Source organism: Hordeum vulgare, chromosome 3H, assembly GCF_904849725.1.
Source record: "Hordeum vulgare subsp. vulgare chromosome 3H, MorexV3_pseudomolecules_assembly, whole genome shotgun sequence".
Lineage (NCBI taxonomy): Eukaryota > Viridiplantae > Streptophyta > Magnoliopsida > Poales > Poaceae > Hordeum > Hordeum vulgare.
Genome location: NC_058520.1, coordinates 577,102,875 through 577,125,361, shown reverse-complemented (window position 1 = coordinate 577,125,361; position 22,487 = coordinate 577,102,875). Strand labels below are relative to the sequence as shown.

Sequence of the window (22,487 nt, the reverse complement as noted above, 5' to 3'; positions counted from 1 at the left end):
AGGCCGCCGCCGCCGCTCTTCTTTGGCGCTGCTGCAGCTCGCTCACCTGAGTCACACCGCCTGTCCACCTCCTTCATCTTCGTCCAGCACCAGCTCATCGCTAGCGTCGTCGTCGTCTCCCCCAACCGCTTCATGTACTCCGATCACCGCGGGCAACATCGGCCCCCGCCGATTTGCGCCGCAACCGTCATCGAGTCCTTCTCTGCTAGCCTCCTCGACATGGCGTACAGGTTGTGTGCAGGTCCACGTCTCCGCATGCCCGGTGCTGGCAACACCGACGTGTGCCTTCGTCCTGGTGTGTTCCTAGGCCTGGCAAACCTGGAGCAACGCATCGTCAACATCGATTTCGTCCGTCTACGCATGCACGATGCTGGCAACACCGATGCGTGCCTTCGTCCATGATGTGTCCCCGGGCTTGGCAAACTCGACGCGACGCGTCTCAACTACGTCTTCTTCCTGGCGCACCACTACTTCAACACCACTGCACCCATGACTAACTCAGCGCCTCCTTGCGCCCGCGTCTCCACGGCGACTTCCTCGACACCGGCTACCCTGACTCGACATCGAGCACTGCGTTCTTTGCACGGCTACCTCGACCACGGCTACCCCACCCTACGCTCTCGGCTACCTCGACCAACGCACAAAGGGCTACCGACTTGCTTGAGCAACCTCGTCGGTTCCACTCCAGCCACAACTTCCACGATGCATCGACCGCTCCGACTGTGGGGTGATGACCGTCGGCTTACCTTCGGATTCTTCTCTAGTCTCACCGTCTGCGTCGTTACCGTTGTAACTGCGGGGGATGTTGAGTAACGTGATTGTTTAGAGCATCTCTAGTGGATGGTGTAAATTTGGACGTGTATATCTCCATATACACGTTGCTAAATTATACACGTCCCAGTTTTTTAGTGGAACATGTAAATTAGGACGTGTATATTCCAACGGCTATATTTTCAAACGGCTATATTTCCAACGGCTATATTTTCAAATGGCTATATTTCCAACGGCCATATTTCTGATCTATATAAACCACCCCTATCACCTTTCTTCCAACACACTTCTACCTGTGACTTCTTTTCTCACATAGATTTCTTTACCGTCTCTCACGCAACACAATGAACACATCCACTTGGGACATGAGTTCTTCGTCATCTTCATCTGGCGACGATGAACTCATACTTGCAGCATTCGTCGAGCGCGAGGAGGAAGAGAGGAAGAACGCTCGACGCCATGGCAGTTCCAAGCATGGACGTCAGTCAATCGATCGAGGAAGAGATGTCGGATTTCTTCTTCTATGGAACGACTACTTCAAAGAAGTTCCTCGCTTTCCCGAACATTTGTTTCGACGAAGGTTCGTAATTAGTACACTTCTCTGCTTTGGTCCTTTTTTTCATTTCCCTGTCTCATTTACTTTTTATGCATAGATTTAGGATGTCGTGTACTTTGTTCAACCGCATAGCTGATGGTATACTTGAGCATGACTATGCTGGTTATTTTACGCAAAAAGAAGTGCTTCTGGAGCTCTTGGGTTACATCCTCTACAAAAGATGACCGCGGCAATGCGGATCCTCACATATGGAATAGCAGCTGATGGTGTTGATGAATACGCCCGGTCCGCTAAGGCTACTAATTTAGAGTCTTGCAAGAAATTTGTGATCAAAGTTTGTGAAGTTTTTGGGGAAAAGTACCTGAGATCTCCAAATGAAGAAGACATTGCTAGGTTACTTGCAATAGGGAAGGAAAGAGGATTTCCCGGTACGTTAGGGAGCATAAATTGCATGCACTGGGGGTGGAAAAATTGCCCCAAAAAATGGCATGACATGTTTAGAGGCCATGTGAACAAGCCCACTATGATCTTGGAAGCAGTTGCTTCATAAGATCTTTGGATTTGGCATGCTTATTTTTGTTTACCAGGGTCTCTGAATGATATAAATGTTCTTCAACGTTCACTTGTTTTTACAAAGCTAGCCGAAGTCCACACTCCTCCAGTGAATTATAGCATAAATGGTCATGAGTACACAATGGGGTATTACCTTGCAGATGGTATCTATCCACGGTGGACAACATTTGTGAAGAGCATACCAGCTCCAACTAGCAGAAAGCATAAAACTTTTGCCAAGAAGCAAGAGGGGGCTAGGAAAGATGTGGAACGAGCCTTTGGAGTTCTGCAATCCCGTTTTTCCATTGTTCGTGGACCTGCTAAAGGATGGAAACGTAAAGAAATCAGTGATGTAATGAAAGCTTGTGTCATAATGCACAATATGATAGTTGAAGAGGAGCGACAAACTGGTCGACAAAGATGCACTTTTGACGCAATGGGAGAAAGAGTCACAGTCTCTCGTACTCATGCAGAAGAACTGAGCTCGTTTATTCAGATGACTCAACGGATTAGAAATTTCGATGATCATGATCAGCTTAAACTTGATCTAATTGACCATGTGTGGCAAAAGTTTGGAAACGAGTGATGTCCTAATTATAAGTTTGTAATCCATGTCTTTGTAATGCAGCTATCAATAAAAATGAGTGATGTAATCCGTGTCCTCAACTAGCAGAAAGCATCAAATTGTTCTTACAACAACTAGCAGAAAGCATCAAATTGTTCTTACAACAACTAGCAGAAAGCAGTAAATTGTTCTTACAACAACAACATATAGCTCACATTACTCTAGGCCGCGAGCAAGGATCTCCTTCTTCTTAGCTTGGTAGAACTGCTTTTGCACATCAGTCATACCACTAGTGTCGATGAGCATGACCCTCTCATCTAATTCAAACTGTCTCCGTGCATCCTCCCTCTCGTTTCGTGCATCCTCCTTCTTTTTTACTGCAATCTCCTCTTTTCGCAATTCAAGTTGCTGCGCGTAGCGAGCATTTCTTGCCGCCTCTTTGATCTCATCCTTCTCTTGCTTTGCTGCCCACACAGTTTCTAATGAAAGCTTGCAAGCAATGTCATCAGCCTTACCTCTCTTGTCCTTCTTCACACCATGAGGTCTTTTCTCATGTTCAAGAGCATCAGTGCGTATCGAGGTAGCATCAGTACGTACCGAGGATGCATCAGCCGGATCATTGCTGGCTGTGCCCGGACTTGCATCAATGGTCTTCTTTTGTTTCTTCACAGAAGTTTCAAGTTCTCTTGTCTGCCACTTTGGATACTTCAAAAACTCTATGTAGCAATGCATAAATTTGAAAGGCTTCTTTTTTTAGGATCCATTTTCTTGAACAAAATGCGTGCATCGTTTGTCTGCACATATAAATATATGGTTAAAATATGCACAACACATATAGAATATTGCACATCACATATTGGCGCATACCTTTTCTTCTATAGTCCTTTCACTTTCTTGCCTATTTTAAATCCGCTGAAGGCAACCACAAAATTTAGAGGTCTCTCTGTTAATCAATGTGTAACGGCAATTGATTGCATTATCATTTCGCTCCGGCCATGATGATTCCTTGTGTTTGTTGTAGTACTCTGAAATTCTAGCCCAATAAGCATCTCGGTTTTGATTTGTTCCAACAATATCCAAACTTGTATTTGTCCATGCTGCTATGAGAACCTTGTCCTCATCACTAGACCAATTTTTTCCTTTGTTGGATTTTCCTTTCTCTGTTATTGCAGAAAGATGCTGAGTTGATGGAGTTGTGTGCTCTCCAATTGGACTATTTGGTTGTGTTTGTGTGTAACCAAAATCAATGGTGTCTAAGAAGGCTTGATCATCATCCATCTGCAAGCAATCCATCCATACACAACTATTTTAGACCACAATCTGAATCAAGTTGACAGCAATAGACAGCTATGTTAGTTTCAGTCCCCTGCTTCCTACCCCTCCCGTCGCTGCATCTGCTCCCCTCCCGTCGCTGCATCTCCCCCTCCTCCCGTCGTTGCATCCCCTCCCCTTCCCGTCCCTGCATCCCCTCCCCCTCCCGTCGCTGCCCCTCCCCTCCCCCTCCCGTCGTTGCTCCTCTCCCTCCCCTCCCTACCTCTGCCCAGGCAGCCACCCTTCCTCTCCCTCTCCCGTCGCTGCCCCTTCCCCTCCCCCTCCTGTCGCCAGATCTGGTGCAGGGCCCCTTCCTCTCCCCCTCCCGTCGCTGCCCAAGGAGCTCGGACGGAGAGGATCTTACCTTGGGCGGTGGCCCAAGAACAAACGCGATGGCGATCTGGGGCAAGCTCCTCCGACCCTTCCTCCGGCGGGCACGGGACGAAGCAGCCTCTGCTTTTCACGAGCCTGGCTTCGTCGTGTTTACTTCCACGCCTGGTACCGTCGTGGACTGGGCGTGGATATTTTACACGCCCTTTTACACGAGTCACTCGAGGTAAAAAACTGCTGGCATGGTATATATTTGGCATACACGTCCATATACACCTTCCACTAGAGATGCTCTTAAGAAAGCATAGATAAACTAGGATTTGTTCATGCCTTGACTTGTACTCCCAGATGATCATGTACTCCTATATACTCCATCCGTTCCTAAATATAAGTCTTTGTAGATATTTCACTAGTGGACTACATACGGATGTATATAGACATACTTTAGAGTGTACATTCAATTATTTTGCTCCGTATGTAGACACATAGTGAAATCGCTTAAAAGACTTATATTTAGAAACGGAGGGAGTATATATGTTCATGAGGTTCAAGCAATACAACAACTATTTCATCCATCCATATTCTCCCGTTCAACATTCGTGCTTTCATGTGTCACTATGAGAGCTGCACCCAGCAACGGCTCCGGGCAGTTTCGAATCGCATCTCCAACCTTTTTCTAAGCGAAACAAAAGGACATCAGCTGCTGCCGAGGACCACGCGATGCACAGCGACCCTTGCCTTCCACGGTATCCTTATCCTCGCAAAATTTAACTACTTCCGGCTAAGTAGCCGCAGATATTTTGGCAGCCCAGCGCGCAGATATTTCGGGCCAGCCAGTCCTAGCTGGAGCCCTCCGCGTCCACACATTCCAACCTGGCTTCACCTGTTCTTTTTCTTTTACAGCGTGTAGCCGTGTGGATAAGGATTGGCAAGAGGCTAGTGGCCAGGTTCATCCCCGCATTCCTAATGTGGAATTTACTAAGAGTGCGGTCCCGCTTTCCATTTCTTTTTTAGATTCGCTTTCCATTTGTTTATTTAAAGCAAAGCTGGGTCTCTTCGATTCCTCTGTTGGACACCATCACACCAACATGAGTGGAGCGTTTGCGTGGATTAAGGAATAACAGTATATCTTGCCAATTTTTAAAGTGAGAAAATCTACATAAATTACGGTCAGCCAAAAAATATGCATATCCGTCAGTCATGTCATTGCCGAAAAATAAGCAGCCACTTGGCTGTGTGCGCGCAGTAGAAAGCCCCACGGAAGTACTACCAACGTTGTCGATTCCATTTGGAGGGCAGGCAGCTGCTTGGGGGCCCAAAACAAGGGGCCACGAGAGCGCCCCGTCTGAGGTGTACAAGAATCGTCAACAACATGGACCCCACGACCCGTCCCTCTCACCCCTCCCCTTCCCCACGGTGCCCCCGAGTCGGAGTTCCCCTCCCGCCTCTCCCCGCCCCGCCCCGGCCACACTCCCCGACCCCTACCAACCAGGAAGCGAGAAAAGAGAGAGACGAGCGACGGCCGGAGGAGGAGGAGGAGGAGGCTAGGTTTCCCGGTGGGCGATGGCGCGGCGCGGGCGTGTGGAGCTGCGGCGGATCGAGGACCGGACGAGCCGGCAGGTGCGTTTCTCCAAGCGCCGCTCGGGGCTCTTCAAGAAGGCCTTCGAGCTCTCGCTCCTCTGCGACGCCGAGGTCGCGCTGCTCGTCTTCTCCCCCGCCGGAAAGCTCTACGAGTACTCCTCCTCCAGGTGCACGCTCGCCGCTCGCCGCCACGCACTCTTTTTTTACTCTGCTCCAGTTACTTTATTCCTATGCAATGCAAGCTGCTGCTACTGCTGCTGTGAAATGAATTCGCCTGATAGAATCCGCGTCGCGTGCTCGGTCGATTTGTGACGATTTGAATCCGTTTCCCCCCTTGGCTTCGCGTAACGGTACCAGACGGCCGCTCTGCGCGCGCACGCCATATGCTCGAGACAATCTCACGCAGGCTCTCCACCTTGCACGAACCTGCTTACCGTCTTGGTTTCTTTTGTCCGTGCGCTGCTAGTATTTGTACCACCACCTTGCATGAGCACCTGCATGGCCGGGGACAGGTGCTCTGCTTTCGAGATGGCGTTTTGCTTCCTTGGAAAGAAAAGTGTGGTCTTCTAATGCGCCGGGGCGCTCTCGTGGCCCCTTTTGCTGCCTTTTGTTGGCTCCTGCATGGTCAACCAAACGCATGCTGCCCGCATGGTGATTACGATTTTTGTTTGTGCGTCCTTCTTAACAGGAGACGAATTTCCCGGTCGCGAGATGCCGACAGTGAAAGCACCGGCAGTTAACGTCAGGCCTATACTGTCGAGTTTAACGTGAAAATCATCTTTTTTAGCAAAGTACAATCGAAGTCGTTTACATACACGAGCGTATGCTCATTCCTATGAATACACGTACGCACACCCTATTTATATAAGAAACATCATCTTGAGATTGACGAAGTCGACGCCTTCGTTGTCGACGGGAACATCTCCTCCCACTGAAAGCACATCGACGGAAGACCTGAAATAAATCCAGAAAAATACAAGCACCAACGTCAAGTCTAGTCCTTGAACTCTGGTGGGTAGGGGATACCACAGTCCTCCTAACCATCCAACCACGGGTTGGTCTGCTAACATGTAAATCATTGCTGGAAGGATACACGCAACTTTTTTATTCTTTATTTAGAAACACCGAGGATAAGTGGATAACATAGAAGCAAAGAGAGACTTGTCTCGGTGGTTGAGCATGCGGTTGTGCAGCCTAATGAGCCAAGTTCAATTCTTAGAATTAATAGGTGATGCATTATTGATAGCCGCATACAACGATATATATTAGAGGTTACAAGCCAACTAGACCTATTACAATACGACTAGGACTAGATAATTTGATAACCAAGCAATAGTCTAATACTTGATACTCGTTTAAAAAACTTTTGAGGACCATGTTTATCTTGGTACTCATACCAAAATGACCGTATGCATCCCTATTTGGTGCAGAGGCTGAAAAGTGAAAATCTCTCCCATTTTTCAAAGATAAAGAAGCGTCCCCCTGACCCCCGCGTTGCCTCCCAGACGGCTCGGGGGAACCCTAACCAGCCACGCCGCCACCCCCTCCCCCCGGCTCCACCTGTCGCGCCGCCGTCGGAGGAAATCGTCGGGTGAAGCCCGCGCGGCGAACAACGGCGGCGGGGCTTCACATCTCGCGCGTGCGGCGTCAATCTCGACGACGCGGGCTCCAGGCGGGGGAGGCTCGACCTCCGTCGCGGTGCTCTTGGCGGTACTCTGCTCCATCCCGCGCTCTCTGCCGCCAGCCCCTGCAGTGCCTCTTTGGCTGGCGGCTTCTTCGGCCATTCGCCCGATATGGCGATGTCGGCGAGTCTCCCTTGCTCGGCGCGTTGGGATGGGGTGGCAACCCCCCTCCTGCTCCTGGTGGGGTGTATGGCGCAACTTGGAGCCTGGCCGGCCGCGGCTGCGTCGTCGGCGTGTTGGTTGGGCGCCCAATCTGGCCCGTCGGCTTGTGTTGGCGGCGAGGTAGGTGGCGCCGCCATCACGTTGGAGGTGTTTGGGCGATCGGGTTTGCAGGTCGACGACGTTGCTGTTGGATTGCATGGGGTGCGGAGTCTGGGTTGCTCCGGGCGAAAGCCTGATGACGCGGCGTCCGTGGACGTCGCTTACCCTCTTGTGGTCGTCGTGGAGCTCTCCTCTCTCCGCTGTCTCGGATGTCATCTTCGGGTGACCTTGGCCCTACGGTGCATGGTCGGACACCGGTGTCGATCCACGTCGCTTCCCCTCCTGAGGGCGTCGTCTTAAAGATGGTGATTCTCTGCTTGCTTTTCCAGGGATGGACAAACACAACATCGTCTTTCAGATCGAATGATGGCGGGGAAGCCCTAAGATCTGGTGGGCACTGCTTCGGGGGAAGCCCTAAGATCTGGTCTTTCAGATCGAATGATGGCGGTACTGTGGTGTCGTTTCTCTCTTGGGAGCATCGTTTGTGGAGCAGCGCTGGATGACAGAGGCAGGAGGTGGAGCGGCTTCGTCTTGCACGGAGCTTTGGTGGAGCTGTCAAGTCATGCCTGGCCGACAGGTGCTACGTTGAGTCATGCCTGGTTGGTAGGTGCTACGCACGATAGTTTTTACAACATCTTTGCGTCTGGATGGATGAGCGTAGGGCGGTGGCGCTGTCAGACGTCGTGGTGGCGTCGACGGATGTTCGGACTGGCAAGGATGATGCGGATCTCTCTCCTGGAGATTGGTCAGTGGGTCGATGATGATGGCGACTTCTAATGTGTGCATGTGGTGTGCGCTTTAGGTCTGCTGCATCGGCTGTTGGTCCTGATACGTTATGTGGATGGATTGGCGACAACACCGTTTTTAGATATGGGAGTGAGAGCACTCCACATTATCGAGTTTGTATGTGTGTGTGGTGGCTTTGGGTGGTTTGATGTATGTTTTTGTTAGACCTTTGTGGAATAGTTAATAAAGATGGTTGCATGCATCGATTGATGCAGAGGCCGAGGGATTAACCTCCTTTTCCAAAAAAAGTGGATAACATAGATTTTTTAAATGAAAGGGGTTTCCCCCTTCTCCACTTTATTAATGAAGCAACGAACACCTAGGTTCAACACGCCAACATCAAATTAAGCATCTAACACCCTGCCACTAACCAGAACACCACGGGAAAAAGTCTAAGCCGTCTTGCTACATTTTATTACATCGACCAACATATCTAGGAACAAAGCTACGAGGGAAAACATCCTCAATCTTCAGTTAACAGGGCATCCCTCCAGGCGATGCAGAGCAGTTCCCCACGATGTCAGTCCAGCAAAAGGATGAACTGACGAAGAAGCCCCGCCTGTGCATCGTCGCAGAGCGCCACCCATTGTAGGAGAAAACCACACAGTTTCATGAGAACGTAATTCAAACTTTTCCAACTTCGACCCTAGAAACAAAATTCATTCTTTAGTCGCCAAATACTCCATAAGGAGGCAAAGATCACCATATTAAGCACATGTTTTTTCTTATGAAATTGCCATAAGGCACAAACGTCCTCGAAGCAAGAAATCTGGTTAGCTTTAAAACCCTTAGCAACCAAATTCCACACGGTCTTCGCAACCACACAATCAAAGAAGAGGTGTTGAATAGACTCCATCTTGTTGCAGAAAAGGCAAGTAGGGTCATCTACAATTCTACGTTTAACTAAATTATCCCTAGTCAATGCTTTGTTATAAGCACACAACCAGAGAAGTACATGAATGTTACGAGGACACATCACTTTCCAAAGATTCTCACCTGTGGCAGAAACCACACCGCCAAAATTTATCACTTTATAAAAGGATTTAAATGAATAAACCCCCACCAACCTCCAACATCCATATGGGGGAATCAGGAAGGTCAGATAAGGGGAACTGTTTGATGGTTTCAATTAAATGGAACCACCTATCCATCCCTAACCTATCCACACATCTTCTAAAAGATAGTTTCAAAGTCTCACCATCCCAAACCTGAGCCACCGAGCAATCTGTTTGATTGCAAATATCAAATAGATCCCAGAACTGTGTTTTGAGGGAACATTCCCCTGCCCAAATATCATCCACACATGTTCTAAAAGATAGTTTCAAAGTCTCACCATCCCAAACCTGAGCCACAGAGTAATCTGTTTGATTGCAAATATCAAACAGATCCCAAAACTGTGTTTTGAGGGAACATTCTCCTGCCCAAATATCATGCGAGAATTTGATATTCATCCCATTCCCAATTTTCCAATGATAAAAGGTTCTAGAAGCGTTCATAGCCCAGGTAACTCCCTTCCAAAAGGGAGAACCATCATCAGCTCTAGCCCATAGAATATTTGGTGAGCTAGTATTATACTTGAAATCAATAATCTTCTTCCAATCTTTATCAGTTTGATCAAAGTATCTTTTACCCCAAGAAGCTAGTAAAGCCATATTAAATTCCCTAAGATTGGGAACACCTAAACCTCAAAAACATTTCTTCTGGGAGACAAGCCCCCAATTAGCCAGATGGTACTTATGTTGATCATCCATAACCCCCCCCCCCCCCCCAGAGAAAATGAGCCATCTTGGAATTTATGGCATTGATAGCCCATTTAGGAAATTTGATAACAACCATCAAATAAGCAGGAATACTAACAATACAAGCACACAACATAATTAATTTCCCTCTATAAGATGAGGTCTCCCTAGCCACCCAAAAAATCTTTAATTATTCTGTCTATAATAGGTTGAAGATCCTCTCATTTTAAGTTCTCATAATGAAGGGGAACCACTAAATATTTAATTGGGAAGGAACCAAGTTCACATCAAAAGATTTGAGCAAATGTTTTAGCCACTTCCTCATCAACATTGATGGACAATAGATCACTTTTGTGAAAATTAATACGCATGCCCCATAAATTTTTAAAGCATGAAAGAATGCACTTAAAGTTTCTAGCTTTCTCATAGGAATTCTCAAGGAACAAGAGGGTGTCATCCGCATATTGTAAGCTACTGACCCCTCCTGGAATTATATGAGACAGAAGCCCCGAAATCAATCCCTGTCGAGACGCTTTAATGAGCATTTTAGAAAAAACATCCGCAATCGAATTAAACAAGGGGGAGCTTGGATCCCCTTGCTTAAGGCCTTTTCCACGCAGGAAATATGGCCCAATAGTATCATTGATCTTCACACTAAAGGTACTCTCTTCAAGAATATTCGTAATCCAAGATATCCACTTGTTTCCAAAACCCCTGGATGCTAACATTTCAAATAGGAATTCCCAACTAACTCTATCATAAGTTTTTTCGTAATCCATCTTAAGAATAAGCCCCTGGGTATTGGACTTCTTAATTTCATGGACAATGTCATGGGCTAGAACCACACTCTCAAGGATAAATCTACCTTTAATAAAAGCTATCTGGTTAGGAGAAATCATTCTGTTCCCAATAGGGGACACCCTTTTAGTCATAGCTTTAAACATGATCTTAACTGCACAATTACTGAGAGTAATCGGCCTGAATTTTTCCATATCTTTAGCATCGACCTCCTTAGGAATCAGAACAATTAGCGCAAAGTTAAGTCTATGGATGTCTAATTTACCTACTTCAAAATCCCTCACCATAGCCATAAAATCCTTTTTAATCAATTCCCAAAATACTTGATAAAATAGGAAGGAAAGACCATCCGGTCTAGGTGCCCCATAAGCATATGATCCAAAAATGGCTTCCTTAGTTTCCTCTCCCTAGAAATTTTTCTGGAGCATCTCGTTCTCCTCTGGTGTGACCATCTCGTCCGAACTCCAAAAGGAGGGTCCTAGCTGAATATTATGTCTGGGCTCATAACTAAAAAGACTCTTATAAACGATATTGGCTATCTCTAGCATCTCTTTTGTAGTGTGAACAGGACCATTATCCCCATTAAGCACAAACAAATGATTCTTCCTATGTCTATAACTAGCTAATGCATGGAAGTATGCATTATTTTTATCTCCATCGTTAATTCTGCGATCTCTAGATCTTTGCCACAAGGCAATTTCCTTCTTATGCCAAATAGCATCAAGCTCACATTTAATCTCATTCATACGAGATCTACCATTACAATCAATGCGGTTAGTTTCAGAAAAAACATCCAAGATATCAAACTCCTGCATAAGATCTATTTTCTTCCTCTTAAGCTCAGCCTCTCTATTAATGCTCCAACCCTTAATTTTTTATGCAAGTTCCTAATTTTAGCAAGCCATGTATTAATGCTAGACCCCGCAGATGGAATGGCATTCCAAGCCTCACAAACCATCTCTCTAAATCCTGGTTGATCAAGCCACCATTTTTCAAAGCAAAAAGATTTCACGGAGGTAACCCACCTAGCTTTTGTGTCCAAGATCAGGGGAGTATGATCACTACCCACCCTTGGGAGGGCCGACAAAATAGATAAAGGAAAGTGTAAATCCCATGATGTGGACACAAACACCCGATCAATGGTTGTAAAAATGGGATTGTCTTGATTACTACTCTTGGTGTAACACCTATTAGCTATCTTAATCTCCATCATGCCCCACTTATTAATCCAATCATTAAATAGAAAAGCAAAATGGCTATTAATCACCCCATTGTTCTTATCATTAACAGATTTTACTAGATTAAAATCACCTCCCAAAATGACAGGATAAGATAGGGAACTCATAACTTCATGTAATTTAACAATTAATTCAGTTTTTAACTCATTATAAGTAGTCCCATAGACAGCCAGAAGGTGCAATAAAAAACTTTCATCTTTATTCTTAAAAGTAACCACCACATATAATTTTTTGTTGCTGAATCCAACAACCTCAAATAGATCATTCTTAAGACCCACCAGGATACCACCACCAGTATTAATAGGAGGCAAAAATGCCAACAAAAATCATTACCATCAGCAATAGTATTAAGCATATTTATACCAAAACTGTCTCTCTTGGTTTCAAAGAAACCAACAAAGTCTACATGATTATTATTGAGGAAATCCCCAAGGCACTATAATTTAAAATGTTGACCCATCCTCTAATGTTCCAAAAGGCTCCTATCATTTAACTTGAATGGATGGGATAGGCCACAAGGCACATTTTTAGTATGAAAGAACTAGGTTATCTTCCCCAGAGCGAGCAGTGCCCCTGGCCTGGGAGGAGAAGCGTTGTTCACACAGGAAGGACTAGGATGAATATCCACATCCAAATTGTCAGGAAGGACAGTCTCAGGGTTATTATCAGCAAATTGTAAACATCTTCAATGCTCAGACTTAATCATATCCAGAAGGATATCATTCTTCTCTTTCTCATTACTTCCAATGCAGATATCAATTTTATCAGATTGAGAAACCAAATCAGGAATATCTAAACAAGCAAAAGATTTACCTTTGAAAGATTTAGGAATCTCCAAGTTCTTATTTTGCAGATATGCCTTAGCTTTATCCATAATGTTAATGTTCCCATGCTTCTTGTTGTAGGTCTGCTTGACAAGGTAGACCCAGTCAACTACTGACTTTTTGACTAAGTCCATGGGCCCACTTGTCATACACTATGGCTATTCTTTCTTATTTTCTTAGAGGTAGATCCCACATGTAAGTGACATATGAAAACAAGGGCAAAAATGTCCAGCAAACGTCCATCTGGCGGTCAAAGGCATTTGACCGCACGGAAACGACACGGGAGGGTACTACCATAAGGGCATCACACAAAAGAGGGGCAAAGTTGAGCATTGTTTTTTATTACGGGTAAAGATGAGGTCGTGCCAAAGTTAAGGGGGAAATGGAAATGTCCCAACAAAGAAACATGACCCTTCATCCACTCATGGAAAGCTAAGAAGTGGGAGTGTACCACTGCCATGAGGTTGATCACTTCACTCCTGATCCAGCACACGCGGGAGCTCGAGTGCGTCCCGTAGACTCCCTCATGGATATTCGTTTGTGTGTGGGGGGGTGGGGGGTCTCGCTTCAAGTATGTCCCGTCTGCAGGCCATAACTCCACCGACCTAGGGACAAGTTAAACAATCGAACATGGTGCCGGTAGTCATCATCCTTTCATCGATCCAAAGGGCGCTCCGACGGTTTAGACTCCTCCAGGATGGGCCTATGGCCATGGTGGCAAATTCAGGGATGCGTGGCCTGGACGGAAGAGCTTCGGGATGCCCCATGGTCGAATGGTTTTCACGTCTACTTTGTGGAGCAATTCAGTGGAACTACCAACCTTAGAAGAATTTCTCAAGACTTACACCATGACCATCGAAGCTGCTAGTGGAAATAATATGGCGATGGCCAAATACCTTGCTTCGATCCACAAGGGGATGCATCTGCCATGTTCATCAATCCACTCCCGGGGCAAACTATGTCACATGTTCGTCTCCAACTTTCAAGGGAATAGGCTTGACCTGACATCAAACAAGACATGCAGTGCATCCAACATGGAGATGAGGAGACATTGTGGGACATCATTCAACGATATTTCCAACCCATAATACTATCATGTTGACTCTTGATTACTCGGTCATCCATGCGTTCAATGGAGGGTTAGCTTCCACCTCCTCCAATGCCAACCTAACCAAGGCTTGGTCAGGGTCGATGAAACCTCCTCAAATAGGCATGGAAGGTTGTAGATGACGAAGAGGCCACGAAGGACATCCTCAACAAGCACTCGGGCTCATCAAGGTCAAGATCGCACCACAATGACCACTTGATCGACAAAAAGAAGTTCCTGGGAACCACCTCTCTGTACAAGGGGAAGTGTAGGCCAAGAACCCCTATTGTAGTATTCCAACTCCCACCATGGGGCAAGGCCAACTTTGACAAGTGTTGCCTCGTGCATCAAACACACAAGCATAATCTCAAGAATTTCTAATTTCTACACCTACATCGAGGTATTTAGAATTGAGTGGAAGTGTTAGCAAAAAGAGGCCATCTGGTGGTGATCGCTAATGTGAACACATAGTTAGACGACAACACCGACCCTTTTTTGGATCATATATTCAGGGACTCGGCGTCCTACATGTCTAGGAAGCAATACTAGGTCGTTCAAAGGCAGTTTTTGGTCATCATTGACTTCCCAAAAGCAGCTACCAAATGATCGATCATGTCATAACCTTCGATCAAGAGGACAACCCCAAAAACTTTTCCATTCCGGTTGTTTCCCTTTAGTGCTCACCCATGTGCTCATTGATGGAAGAAGTTCACTTAGCGTCACTTTCACTTACACATTGGATGTCTATAAATGCCAAGGTCGTCAATCAAGCTGGGTAGGCTGTTCTTCCAATGAAGTGTGTGGATCTTCTGTCGAACCTATTAGACATGTTACCTTGTTTGTTTCTTTCACCATCGTGCACTATTTCCTCATCGAGAAGGCCCTCTTCAATGTCGTTGACTTCAAGACAACATTCAACCACATACTTGGACAACTGACACTCTCAAATTCATGGTTATGCCCAACTATTCATAATCCTGCCTCAAGATACCTGTGCCGAATGGGGTCATCATGGTTCGAGGATGCATGAAGGTCGTCGTCGGCTGTGATAAGAAGAGCCTCGATGTGGAAGCCAAGGATGTTGATAGACTCGAAGATTGAGTGATGCGGCTCTAGGTCGACTCAGGTGGACCTAGGAGAATCAAACCTAGTCGTGAGTGAACATGAATGAAAAAGAAGACTTGAAGGCCTTGGGACAAAGTTAACAAAATCAAGCACGCCCTTAGCATAACTAAGGCACCACCTTCATACACACGTTGACCCAAGCCTATTTTTCCTATCGAACTCTAGCACACACTTTATTGTGTGTTGAATAATAGTGAAGCTTGCTTGAACAATGGCTGATGAACAATATAAACACTTTAACTTTTGTCCCTTCAGGAAAAAATACAGGTGGGGAGTTGGATATGATTGTTGAATGTTTTGCCAAATTCTAAAATATGCTAGTGGAGTTGGGAGTTGGGAACTTAGAGGAGTGGAGGGTTGCGAAACATGTTCTTAATTGGGAGGGCATCAATTTTACTTAGTATTATTGATGGGCATTCTACTTCTACCATATAACATGCATATGAATACAGTAGTAGGAATAAATCCACCACACATGATTGTGATATAGTATAATGCACTTATAGTAGTTTTCATCGCAATGGTTCCTTTTCTCCATGATGATCTCCATCTGCATGCTCCATGTACAATGTGCCTCCAAGTACTAATACGAGTTGTCGTCCTAACAATTAGTAATATATTACATGGCAAAAATGGATTTATCACAATTTGACACGTAGGTTGATAATACAATTAATGATAGCTCATTGGCTCCAACTGGGTGATGTACTCATGACCCGCAGGTCAATGAAAATACACACACGTATCACATACATAATGGATCATACCATACACATTAATCCTGCAAAAACAAATTATGCATTGAATCACCTTATACCGTATTATGTGAATCCACAACTCTTCACGGTGTTCTATGATCTAAAGGAGCTCCAAAAGTGGTACAAAGGGGGCATCAACCCTTGCGAGGGTCAAAAGGCTAGCGCCCTCCCTTGTGGTGTTCGGACGGTCGATCCCGGTTCACAAGGTTTAACAAGGCAAAGCACCTCATGGATTTGGACAACAGTCGAAACCTTGACGAAAAATGCATATCCAATTTATTGATAAATCATGGATATAGAAATATAATCATCTCTATGATTATCTATATGGCATAATTCTAGCATACTGTCCACATAACCTTGGGTTGCCACGAAAATATGTCATGTATGTTAAGCTTCAGGCACTAGCCAACGCAACCCAAAATGTGAACTGATGGAAAGGGCTAGACATTCCACATCTACACTTCAACAACCCCTCTCACGTGTGATGCAGGAAGTCAACACATGAATAGACTCAAAGGTATAGCTCAATATGCCTATACATGGACACGGAGGGGTAACAACAATTTTTGGATAAATTGTGTAAGTCGGGACTTCAACTCAAGACATTAGGCTCTGATACCATGTTAAGCTTCATACACTAGTCAACGCAACCAAAAGTTGAACTTATGAAAAGGGTTAGGCAATCCACATATACAGTTCAACAATGTAATGCTACAAATTATACAAAAAATCATAATAAAAATGTCATGCATGTGAGGTTAGTAGATACAAGTTCTAACATCAATACCACAAAGTCAACACCCATTGTTGTTTGATACAATCATGCCAACTAGCATACCCTTATACATACAACATTTGCAACAAACAACATGTAGTATGAATTGGTTAACATCATTAATCAAGCACTTCATGTAATTAATTAGTGCCTGTTCGTGTACCCCATCTTGTTAAAAATACAACAATCTATTATATGATTTCCCAAGAAGCTAACCCATTATGTAGGTTAATTTTGTTAGGAAATATGCAACTTGTATTCCGATGAGGCCATAGGCCGGTATATATACATGTACAAGTGTAGGGTATGCAGGAAACCCTAATACAATAGGGTAAATATGAAAAGGTTACATTATAACACCCCGGACACACCCGCCGGCGGTCGTTACTCCTGGCAGGATCTAGACTGGCCCCACATATCAATACTAGTCTTTTCTGCGCACTTTGTCCTCGCTCATGCGCACCCGGGATCAACTTCCCGGTCGGTCACCCATCCTAGAACTACTCCAAGCTGAGCACGCTTAACCTGGAAGTTCTGTTCGAATGGGCCCCTGGAAAAGAAGGAATTCCTTATTGATATGAGTAGCCTATCATCCCTAATAAGCCAGACCATCACACTAACACCCCCCTCAAACTCATGGTGGATGAACAACACCGAGTTTGGAGAGATAGAAGCCATGTTAAGCTCAAGTCTGGGCCTTCATCAGAAAATCTGCTAACTGTAACTCGAAAGGCACATACTGAAGAGCAATAACCTAATCCTGCACACCAGCGCGCACATAAAAAGCATCAACACCAATATGCTTACTGAGCTCATGCTTCACAGGATCAAGCGCAATGCTAATAGCACATATACTATCAGATAATAGCAGAGTAGGTGTAGTGATAGAAACACCAAAAACCTGAAGTAACCACCATAACCAAGTCACCTCAGCCGTCAAAAGAGCCATAGCTCGCAACTCAGCCTCTACACTCGAACGGGAAACTGTAGTCTGTTTCTTCGTCTTCCGGCAATGAGAGAACCACCAAGAAAAACACAGTAAGCAGAAAGTGAACGACGATCCGAGGGATCACTAGCCCACGTAGCATTCGAATAAGCCTGAAGCTGTAAAGAACTAGAGCGACGAAAGAATAGACGGTGAGAGATCGTGCCCCGAAGATATCGTAGAACACGAAGAAGGTGACTATAGTGGACCGAAGTGGGAGTGGAGACAAACTGACTAAGAATATGAACCATATAAGAGATATCCGAACGAGTGACAACTAGGTAGACAAGACTACCAACAAGATGATGATAACGCGTCAGATCAGGCAAGGGATCACCAAGCATACGCATGGGCGAGACGGAATCAGGGTAGGAAAACCCCTCAAACGCCACGGATGGACAAGCCAAAGTCATCATTTTTTATATTTTTTAACAATCACCACGCAAACAACAGTATAGGCTCCCGATGTTAACCGTAGTCAGCCGTCGCAACAAGCGGATCGGACGAGAGGCAGCTGCAGCAGCAGAACAGACAACGGGGCGACCCGATCTTGTGGCTCGGGACGACATATCCTCGCAACTGGCGGCAAGGAGCGCGGGATCCGGCGGCCGACGGCGAGGAGCGCGGGATCCGGCGGCCGGCGGCGAGTGCAGGATCCGGCGACGAGCGTGGGATCCGGCGCGGGGCTGGAGAGGGCGGTGACCTGCAACAACGAGGGGTAGCGGGAGACCGGCGGCCGGCAGCGTCAATCCTGGGCAGGATCGATGGAGACCGGTGGCTTCGATTCCCGATGGATTCGATGGAGACCGACGGCTTCGATCGAGAAGTAGCAGGGAGGACGTGGAGAACCAGCGGCTACGAGAGAGAAAAGCGGCGACGGTGGCCATGGAGGATCAATCGCACGAGTTGCAACGTGCAAAAAATTGACCTAGCTCTAATACCATGTTAGAAAATATGCAACTTGTATTCACATGAGGCCATAGGCCGGCATATATACATGTACATGTGTAGGATATGCAGGAAATCCCTTATACAATAGGGTAAATATGAAAAGGTTACATGGCTATATATATGTACTCTAACAATTTTGAACTTGTTTGAAGAACTCAACTATTCCTCAAGAATGTTACACATATGCATTAAGATATGACATGATAATATGGCCACTTTTCTGGAGACTCCAACCAATAGAGTTACATCCACCATCTAAAAACATAGGCATATCCTCTTGGCTTAAAATACTCCATGCGCCAATTCCATATGTTGATAATAATAAAATACAATATATCTACCGAACACAATTATAACAATTACTCATGGTAATAAAATCCAGCAAATAAATTATCTAAAATCACCCATCATCCATGAAAAGACCCCATAGTGAACATTCATGTGGAATATTTATCATTGGAAAAGTCTTGGGCTAGCGAGTGTCAAAAATAAGGCCTTTCCTGATGCTCCGCCTTTGGGGCCATGGCTTAGCCTTCCACATCATTTTTTTTGTCTACATGGGCATAACCAGTGAGGACACAGGATGATGTTTCACCTTTGGCGTCTTTTCTTATCCTCCATATCGAAGTTGTCTATGTAAAGAGTAACTAAAAAGGAGAGGGTGATATCGCATATCATCTTAGATATTGTCTAGACATCCAAAATGTCCTACATAGATCATTACTATCATCCATTTAGATTCTTGTAAGCTCAATAAAAGGGTGTTTACCCATAAGATATCTAGATGATGTTTGTACTTGATTAATTTTGCCTAAATATGACTTTAGTTATTCTTTATACACTAATATATATTGCAAAATGTTTTGGTGCATGTCTAATGTACATGAATATTTTTAAAATAAAATTATACATCCAAATACATATACGTGTAGAATAGATCTGTTAGAAATTTGGAAGTAAGAGTTGTACATTTAGTACATAGTTTGTATCAAGTAAACGTTACATTATGAATTGAAAACAAGCAAATGCATCAAAAATCATTTGACCTTGATACTACTTCTATTATAGAATGGATGTCCCTTTGTAGTCGCTTTCAAAACCTTTTATGTATTTTTTCAAAAGGAAAATTTTGCACGAAGATGTATTATAATAGCATGTTATGATCCGATTGCCAGTTGGTGATTTCTATGGTACTTGTGATTTCTCAAGTTTGATGGTTCATTTGCATTTCTCATTCTGACTTGGTTTTAAAAGGTTCCATAGGAAATTCCATGCGATAAATATTCTCTCAAGTGGGAATTGCTACAACAGCCGGATTTACAGGAACTTTGCTTCGTATGGTGGTGATGGTGCCTACAATGATACTCCCTTTGTTCTTAAATATAAGTCTTTTTAGGAATTTCACTAGGAAACTAAATACAGAGCAAAATGAGTGAATCTACACTCTAAAGTATGTCTATATGCATCCGTATGCATTCTTTTAGTGAAACCTCTAAAAAGAGGTATATTTAGGAATGGAGGGAGTATAAAATTATCATGTTTTACCAATATTCTGTGTTCACACAATTCTTTCATAGACTAGTTGAATTTGTTCAACCATTGTTCTTTTGTAAACTAGCATTTCACTTGAATATTGCTATTTTTAGTACTTCACTACGAACTCCTTTCGTATTAGAAGTTCAATTCATAAGATTTTGTTTTTACTTGGTTGAAATACCTTTAGTGACACATACGAAAATTTCATATATTCTACACCCTGTCTAAACAAATATACGACCTTTTAGATGACTAAACTAAAAGGTCTTATATTTGTTTATAGAGGGTGTATTCTTATAAAGAGTCACCACAGTGTATATATGCTTTTCAATGTTGTCCATAAAGTATTTTTAATAATATATGAAACAATAGTGGTCATATATAAGTTAATATATTGCATTGCGCTAATTTTCACTCCCTTGACCAAATCTCGTTTTAATATAATTAACTGTTAATTTTCATGTATTCATATGCATTCGTAAAAATACTAGAATCTATTGATTAGGAAAGATAAAACTTGTATTGGATTTTGTTTTTTCGCCAAGCTTGCATATTTAATGCTAAACTTTAGTTTTATATATGGAGAAATTTCATTGTTAGGATATATTGTTTTGGTGAAATGCTATGGTTTTCCTTAGAAGTTCTAGTCTATATATTCCTATAATCTAATGTAGACTTCCATCCAAAGTTCATTCGGCAATTTGATGAGACATTGTGATGTTTAAATAGGTGTACTTTTGGTCATTTAACTCATGTTTTGATTTAGGTTGTTAGTTTGACTTGTATCTTGTGGCTAACTTCATTCTTACACCAAGCCCCTCCACCAAATGATTCTATGTCGTGGTAGACCCCTTCGTCACATCTCATATTTTGTGTTCTTACTCCTTTCCTCTTGAATACTCCCATGTCTTTGACACTACAACCTTTTTGTTGATGATTGTGGCATACAAAGTATATATGTTGAAATCAAAGCCCTTGAGTTGTAGTCACCCATGTCATCATGGTGCCCCTCTTCATCTCTAGTCATCTAGTTTTGCCATAATACTTGTTTTGTCCTAGTTCTTATGCTTTGATGTCCTCTCCTTCAATTCTCAAAGGATTCTAGTGCATACATTCACCGCACACCTCCAAGTGACAATCAAAGGAGATAATGGGCAACCTGAGTCCATAGGTTATAAGTGCCTTGGGGAGTGAGATGTTTTTTGGGTGTAATACTACTTCATTTATATGTTTTTCAGGAACTTGGCATATTCTCGTGGAAATAGCCTAGTTTATGAGGCTAAACCCAAGTCAAGTCCTAATGGGTATGGATTGGCACAATGCTTGCTTTCCAAAACAAATTTTACCTGTTAGCCTTCATTCTTACAATGAAACAAATGCTTGGAGGTATATAAAAAGGAATATAATTTCGGCAAGATCTAGACACTACTACCTTGGCTCATAAGGGGATGTTCAGGGCTATCTTACAAGATGTTCCCGCTTGCCACTATTTGTGTGTATCAACCTCCACGCCCATTGGCGATTTCTTTAGGCGTGTTTGTTCTTAGTTCCCATAGTTCTATTATGCCATCATGTACAAAACTCGATGGAGGAAGTTTTGCTTGTCATATTGGTAGATGAACATTTTCTCAACTTGAACCTAGTTCTACTCACGCGACACGAGCTATAACATTTGGGGTGTATGTTGGGTCGTTTATGTATGGAAGAAAGTAATGCGAAAGCGAAACTTGCAATAGGTAAAGGGGCAAGAGACATGGCTTCCAAACACAAAGATGTATCCTGAGGTTTGGACAGTTGGTGCAACCATAAGTCCTTGTTAATGGAGGATCAAATCGTAAGATCACAAGGATATCGACTTTCAAACCACCAAGGTCCAATCTCACATATTGCCATGACCATGGACACCCAATCCAAGCCTAATTTGGGGTAGATCTCCGCATGGAGTAGGTGATCTTTGGCCTTGTACAAACTCTTGGTTCCTCCACAACTTGAAGGCTTCGAATTGACCTAACCGTATCCAAGAGTAACAAGCAAAGCACTATATCACTGGATGAACTCGTCAACAATACTAACAAGCTAATTTCAACAACACATAGGACCTCTTTAGTCTTTGTGAATGATCAAACGAGTAGATTTGGGGAAAGAGCGGTTAAGCACAATACCTCTTAAGAAGGGGTTTGGCCTTTATTATTTTCATCATCCAACTCTAGGGCCACGGGGTTATATTTAGCGAAACTCCATAAATTTGACCGTTGAACCCAAAAAGCAATTGG

The 22,487-nt window shown here is 44.1% G+C and overlaps 1 protein-coding gene across 1 annotated transcript in view; it reads left to right on the top strand.

The window, feature by feature from the left end:
- The first annotated feature begins 5,558 nt into the window (after positions 1-5,558).
- Positions 5,559-22,487, top strand: part of LOC123445266 (MADS-box transcription factor 51-like) — a 26,626-nt gene continuing 9,697 nt past the window's right edge. Inside the window, exon 1 of the mRNA XM_045122231.1 lies at positions 5,559-5,833. Within this exon, the coding sequence (XP_044978166.1) occupies positions 5,649-5,833 (185 nt within the window). The 5' untranslated portion in view covers positions 5,559-5,648. The remainder of the gene's footprint in view (positions 5,834-22,487) is intronic.